Raw genomic sequence first — 6,741 nt, 5'->3', positions numbered from 1 at the left:
TACATCAAAAATTTAGAGATTTCAAAAATAATTTAAATCCCAAATTAAGGGTACTGAATAAATCAAATCTTGTTAAATATATTTTGGGTGCAAAAGAGATTACATTTTTATCCCAAAATAATAGAATATTTACTAATTAATTTGGGGATGTAAACTTTTCCATTGACACATTAATCACATATGAGAAAGTGAGATTTCTCATAGTGTCAAATAAGAGTAAGGAATCTTACCATAAGAGAATATGATATTTTAGGAAACAATTTATTCTCTAAATAATAATATATAAAATATTTATAATTGTCAAAATAATTCCGAAGATCATGCCAAATTGATCAGAATAATAATTAATATTTAATTGACATAAAAAAAAACTTTAGAATATTTGGCTTGACCCATATCTGTCGGCCTGTCGCTTATCTCAATAAGGCAACGATTTTGATCGCTTTGAATTAGAGAAAAGAAGCCACATACTAATTCAGAGGATTATGAAGCTAATAGAGAGAAATCATAGATTGAAAACATAGGGATTCCTCTATTGAAAACGTATATATCAATTTCTCACTATCTGGTCATCGTAACACTAGGATATGGGTTTTAATGGCAATTCAGGCACAAAGCAAAATCATAGGCCAACTTTAAGAATCAATTCATGGATTTTAATTTTTACGATGTGCACGGAATTAGAATCGCATAAGGGCACTTGTATGTTGATTCATATATTAGGATTAAGTGATAATAAAATCAACATACAATAATATGCGTTCAACAACAATTAGAATGAATCATATGAAGACAACAATCATCCACGGATTCAATAGAAGAATATATGATTCATAGATAGCTATAATATGTATCTATTTGGCTCTGATACCAATTGATGAAAGTTTTAATGTTTAGCCATGAATCACTAGATACAAATTATAGCATATCATCAATAACAAAAAAAGAACAAGAGATTGTGTACCTTTGAATTAGGTTGATGAAGGATAACCGTAGACAACGCCGACAACTATGAGAGGGTAACTACCCTCATTCCGTCTAGCTCTAGGTTTTCTCACCAATCTTCAGAAGAATTAACCGTCTAATGGGATGACGTTTAAATAGCGAAACGGCTGAGGGCAGGGACCTCTCATTGGGCTTATCTAAATGGTCCAACCCATCACGATCCATTTAGTAACAAAAGCCCAATCACTCAAATTCATCATATAATTAGTGCTTAACACAATAGACCATAATTTATATTATGACATCAACTTATAATAATTGATTATTGTCAATCCATAATTGATTAATTAAATAATTAATCCAACATTATGATGTCTTTTCCTTGCGGAATATTTCAATTGCCAGTTCAACTCTTGTGCAGTGCTTAGTTATTGTTGGTTACTAGACCAAATTCCATTTCATAATTACATTACTTATATATACACATATAACATAGGCAAGATTATCACCACTCTAAAACTTCAGGGTTTCCATGTATATTTTCAACTTGGTCAATTTATTGTGATTTTCACCTGAATATGCATTAAGGCTAAAACTTGGAAAAGTGAGGGTAAATTCCAATCAATCATTTTTCTTCTCTGTTGTGCCCAGTAAGGTGTGCCTTCTCCGATGTAGGAGAATGTGTGCATCAAAGGTAATTGAAACAAGATAGTTACTCTTTCATACAACTAAAAATTGTTCACCTTGCTGAAAAAAGTCGGTCGGAAGTTAGAATACAATTGGATTTTACACATAAAAATAGCCGACCGGAAGCAAATTTGAGGTATCTAAAGAGTAACTATCTTGAAACAATTACCTACCCACAACCACAGCCCTGTTTCTGAATATTCATATTTCTGTGGGGGTCTAGGCAATGCGAGTTAGCGACTACAAACAAATTGCATTGGATCAAACAGGAAAGCCAATATGAAATTGGCTAATGCTACTATAGTGATGAAGAAGATGAGATTGCGAAGTTATATTTTAAGCATTAAAATAATCAATCCAAAGAAAAAGTTGACAACGAAGTTCAAATCCTCATAAGCACTAAAATAATCATCACAGTCTAAATTAAGGACACATATTTTACAATTTAGTCATAGCCTTTTCCCAGACAATTCAGACAACGTTGTACCCTGCAACAAAACCATCATCAATTACTATAATTTCCTTGCAATTCAATTTCAAGACAAGAGAACCCCAATATTCAAATGAAAGCAAAATGAGAGAATGAAAAAAAGACTTAGCTAACCTGTTTCCATCGCAAGTAGGACAAACACATGGGTTAATTGCAATAGGATCATACACTGGAGACCAAGCTATGGTTGAATTCCCGCTGCATAACTTGCATATATAAAACCCTTTCCCTCTACAACTTTTACACGGCAACGCTGTTTTTTTCTACAAACAACACACCAATTTCCAGAAAGCACATCAATATTATCAATAAAACAATGTAATTTTTTAGTTCTAAAAATTGCAATCTTTACCCGTTTATTCTCGGACACAAAGTGAAGTGTTTTGAGTGTAAGCGTAGAAGCCACGTTCAGAGTTGCAATTCCCCCCAATATTACAAAAGCACCGGTAATCCATGTTGGAAATCGCCTTGGAATTGGATTCATTTCTTGCAATATCTACCTTTTTTCTCAGAGACAATTTATCAAACACTTGCTCTGCATTCAAAATCCCAAAATGCGTGACATAGAAAACACTTGGTCACAAATAAAAAACACCACACCCTTTTATTTGCACTTTATATATACTCTTATATCTTGTTTCTACATACGACACGTGTTTAACTGTGCGGTACTTCACAGTTTAACTATCATGTACGACATGTCGTTTTGTTAGTTTGGAATTTCGTCCCCTTCGTTCTGAATTGTTACGTTTCTTCTGTAGAACGAATCGAAATGAATTTCGTTATTGCTAAAAATCCAATTAATCTTCTCAATTCTCATTCACCTTATTTTCACGATCGTTTTCGTAACCCTTCATTTCTTCTTCACAATTCAATCACAAAATGGACACGTGGCACTAAAACCCTAACATTTCGAGCTACTTCTGCATCTACATCAACTGTCTATGGTGGTTGGGATGAACTCGCCAGCTCAGAAGCTTCCGGTGAGTTTGATTCGTTGCGAAATTTTCTTGTTTCAGTTGGACTCGATGATAGAAAGAATGCATTTGTTTTCTTCTTGGGGATTGTTTGTGCAATGGCGATTTCTAGGGTTAGGGTTTCTACTGTGCTTATTCTTCCAGCTTCTGCTATGGTTTTCGCAATTGGTTATAGCGTAGGGTTTTTGCGAAACGGTAATTTTTGGTTCGGTGAAGTAAAGGTGAGTGGAAGTAGTAAGAAGAAGGAGAAAGATGAGAATTTGAATTCGAGTGAGAAATTGAAGAGTTTAGGTGAATTCTTTGATGAGATTGATGTTGTGGTTAATGATTTTAAGATTGATTTAGAAAATGCTATTAAGAATAAGAAGATTAAAATGGATGATTTGTATGGCTATGTTGAAGTTAGTGATAAGATAAAGTTGTCAGCTTTGAATGGAAGGAATTATGTTAAGGTTTTGATTGATAACGAGGAAAAGTGCAATGGTGTTTTGGTTGAGAATCATAAGAGTGGTAGAAGAAAGAAACAAGTTGGAGAAGCTGGATATCAGATGCTGCAATCTATTGGTAATCTGTTTCAGGAAAATTTGCATAGTTCGAATTCCACCAAAGTCAAAGAAAATGTGGAGAGGCAATTGGATCAAACTCGAGGAAGCGGTGCTTTGCCTCCGGTTGAAGATAAGCCTTTGAATTTGGTTGATGATAGTAGTAAATTAAATGGGAAGTTGGATTCTTCTCAAGACTCGTTCAGGGACTCTGTTTTAGATATGGACAGAAATGGAAGAATAGGAACTAATTCTGAGAGAGAAAATTTTGGTGTAGGGGATAATCACAGAAGTGCTGGCGAATCCCCAGAAAGAAAAGAGTATAGTTACCGGAACAAAGGATTGAGGTTCACAAATAACCATAGCATCTCTTTGAAGATGGATTCCAGCAGTGTGACAGACATGTGGGAATCCCATGAAAGCCGGCTTGATTCTGAAAGCATTAAAGTCAGAATGAAACGCGTGGAAAGCGAGACTTCCTTTTTGCGTGAGCAGTTGCTTAATCAAGGCCAGGAAACTTTCAGGTCTTCTATCGACAAAAGGAACAGTGGGCCTGATAGGTCTCGGTATGAAGAAGATAGAGATAGGATGAATTATGATGCCGATGAACTACTTGCTGATGACTTGTCTGAGAGTGACAATGAATTCAATGCCCCTTCGTCTACAAAAGTTTCAGATGATATAATGTTTGATAGATATCTCGCTGAAGCAACGGATCTTCTAAAACAAGCAAAAGAGTTTGTAAAGGGTACTTATGATGGTGAACAAGCTGAAATCATGTTATACAACACTGCAAGTTTACTCTCCAAAGCTGTGGACTTAAAGCCTATGAGTTTGTTGGCTGTAGGACAGCTAGGAAACACTTATCTTCTTCATGGAGAATTAAAGTTGAAGATTAGTCGTGAACTGAGAAATCTTCTCTCGGGAAGTATCGAACGATCATCTGCAAAACGTAGTAGAATAATTAAGGAACTGCGAAATAAAGTTACCAGTAAAGAAGAAGCTATGCAATTGCTTATTGATGTATGTGAAGAGTGCGAAGAGCTACTGGTAAATGCAGGAAGAAAGTATAGACTGGCATTGTCAATTGATTCAAATGATGTCAGAGCCCTGTATAATTGGGGCCTTGCACTTTCTTTCCGCGGTCAATTGATAGCAGATATTGGTCCGGTATGTATTATCTTGTCATTATTAGACTACATGTTTTAGTTCTTCATTCAATTTGTTAAGGTGTTGTCCTCCCGCCCCAGCAGATTACATACTGTTATAGTGCTTTCTAAAATGATTGTATAAATTGGTTAGTAATCTGTGTAATTTGATATAAAAGCATCTGTGACTTTGTTGTTTGCTTGACTCAAATTCATCTTCCAGTTAACCATGATGATTTTTGTTGTACATTCTGTTTCTATATTAAAATGTCTCTTCATATATATAGGGTGCTGCTTTTGAGGCTGAAAGAGTATTCTTGGCTGCAATTGACAAGTTTGATGCTATGCTGTTGAAAGGAAATGTTTATGCACCAGATGGTATTACATGCGCTGTTTTGTTCTTAAACTTTTCATTTATAATGATCACATACAAGCACAACTAGAGGATATTATGCTGACCATTTCTCGGTGACATACCTTGTTCACATAACACATAACTGGCTCAACATGATTGTGTAAAAGATGTCTATATATGAAAAACTGCACTGAGAATAGGAATTTAGGTCTTTGTAACATACACATGCATCATAGCTGAGCCGCGCACACAATCTCTGCACTACCTTAATATAAGTTGCAAATTATCTATGTTAAATGGCATCATGCTGTTGCAGAATTTCTTCATGGAAAGTATTATCTCCTGTACTAACTTGGATTTTCACGTGTTGAATTGCAGCTTTGTTCAGATGGGGTATGGCTTTACAGCAGAGATCTCGCTTAAGGCCAGGAAGTAGTAAGGAGAAGTTGAAGTTACTTCAGCAGGCTAAACGGCTATACGAAGACGCCCTTGATATGGACTCCAATAACATACAAGTGAAAGATGCCTTATCCTTGTGTGTCTCTGAGCTTAACTATAGACAACTTTAGTCAATTCATGGAAAGGGTTATCCAGAAGAATCAGTTTGGTTACAATTGCTGGCTTAGACTATTATATATCTGCCTTGGATCCAGCAACCAGCAGGTATATTTGCATAAATGGCCTTCAGCGTAAATGAGCTACGGTTCCAAGTTTCATCTTTTTCCTATAGATTTTTCATAGAATTATACAATGAAAGCATGTATAATAAGTTAATAACACAGTGATAATAAAGGTTAAATAAAACCATTTTTCCTTTATATTTTCAATTCTAACATTCATGTCTAATGCAGCTATCATGAATATTGGTTATGTTGGTATGAAAGATTTCTTTGATACACATTTGGGAGCACAAACCGCAATAAGATCTCAGGAGGTGCTTTCAATCTATCTCTAGGATGGGTAGTTCACTTAATCAGAATGTATATTAAAATAGTTGTAGTACTGATTTTGCATGTTTTGCTTTGTTAACTGATTTTGCATTTATGAGAGGCTTTTAATATTATTTTAAAATCAGTTATCAAATGTATATTAACATTCTACAACTATTTGTAAGGCTTAGTGCCCGTTTGGTTCAGCTTTGAATATAATTGATTCTGAGAGAATTGATTCTGATAGAATTGATTCTGACAGAATTGATTCTGAGAGAATTGATTTATGTTTGGATACAATTATGTAGAATTGATTAAACAAAATGATTTATTTTTGGATGCAATTATGTAGAATTGCTTTTAAATGTATAATTACTAAAATAGACATAGCTAAAGGAGAATTGATAAAGAATGAGAATTGATAAAGGGCAATAAAGTAAAATAACATGTTGTAATAATAAAATATACAAACATATACACGTTGTTCAAGGAGAATTGATTCTAGAAAAGCTAGAAGCTAGAATTTGTAGCTTCATGGAGAATTGCTTTTGGAGGATAAAAGCAATTCTGAAAAGCTGAACCAAACACGTTGTTTTTGGCTAGAATTGCTTTTGGCACTGTAGAGAATTGATTTTGGGCTAGAATTGTTTCTCAGAAGCCAAACCAAA

The 6,741-nt window shown here is 34.6% G+C and overlaps 2 protein-coding genes across 4 annotated transcripts; one reads left to right on the top strand and one right to left on the bottom strand.

Moving 5' to 3' along the window:
* Window positions 1-1,953: 1,953 nt before the first annotated feature.
* Window positions 1,954-2,716, bottom strand: LOC146902189 (plastid transcriptionally active protein). Its single transcript, XM_085732383.1, has 3 exons — window positions 2,475-2,716; window positions 2,237-2,385; window positions 1,954-2,120 (listed from the first exon to the last, which is right to left on the bottom strand). The coding sequence occupies exons 1-3, from the start codon at window positions 2,604-2,606 to the stop codon at window positions 2,078-2,080; spliced, it is 324 nt and encodes a 107-aa protein (XP_085588509.1). The 5' UTR covers window positions 2,607-2,716; the 3' UTR covers window positions 1,954-2,077.
* Window positions 2,717-2,833: 117 nt separating this feature from the next.
* LOC146902188 (uncharacterized) lies at window positions 2,834-6,173 on the top strand. Of its 3 annotated transcripts, XR_015021407.1 has the most exons (5): window positions 2,834-4,811; window positions 5,077-5,167; window positions 5,523-5,807; window positions 5,996-6,014; window positions 6,059-6,173. XR_015021407.1 is itself a non-coding variant. In XM_085732382.1 (3 exons), exons 1-3 carry the CDS (start codon window positions 2,895-2,897, stop codon window positions 5,711-5,713), a joined length of 2,199 nt encoding a protein of 732 aa, XP_085588508.1. In that variant the 5' UTR covers window positions 2,834-2,894; the 3' UTR covers window positions 5,714-5,996. The 3 variants fall into 3 exon arrangements, 1 of the variants encoding a protein (XP_085588508.1); XR_015021406.1 differs by having other exon boundaries at window positions 5,996-6,173; XM_085732382.1 differs by lacking the exon at window positions 6,059-6,173 and having other exon boundaries at window positions 5,523-5,996.
* Window positions 6,174-6,741: the final 568 nt, after the last annotated feature.

The sequence above is a fragment of the Medicago sativa genome, chromosome 8 (genome assembly GCF_051527215.1).
Source record: "Medicago sativa cultivar Bolivia chromosome 8, Bolivia_mono, whole genome shotgun sequence".
Lineage (NCBI taxonomy): Eukaryota > Viridiplantae > Streptophyta > Magnoliopsida > Fabales > Fabaceae > Medicago > Medicago sativa.
The sequence above is the reverse complement of the archived record's forward strand: the minus strand, read 5'-3'. Positions and strand labels throughout refer to the sequence as shown.

Coding starts and splice junctions, on each gene's coding strand:
- LOC146902188 (XM_085732382.1), top strand. CDS start 2,895: ATGAATTTCGTTATTGCTAAAAATCCAATTAATCTTCTCAATTCTCAT. Junction 4,812..5,076: donor TGATAGCAGATATTGGTCCG/GTATGTATTATC, acceptor TCATATATATAG/GGTGCTGCTTTTGAGGCTGA. Junction 5,168..5,522: donor AAATGTTTATGCACCAGATG/GTATTACATGCG, acceptor GTTGAATTGCAG/CTTTGTTCAGATGGGGTATG.
- LOC146902189 (XM_085732383.1), bottom strand. CDS start 2,606: ATGAATCCAATTCCAAGGCGATTTCCAACATGGATTACCGGTGCTTTT. Junction 2,386..2,474: donor TTGTGTCCGAGAATAAACGG/GTAAAGATTGCA, acceptor TGTTGTTTGTAG/AAAAAAACAGCGTTGCCGTG. Junction 2,121..2,236: donor CCTACTTGCGATGGAAACAG/GTTAGCTAAGTC, acceptor GTTTTGTTGCAG/GGTACAACGTTGTCTGAATT.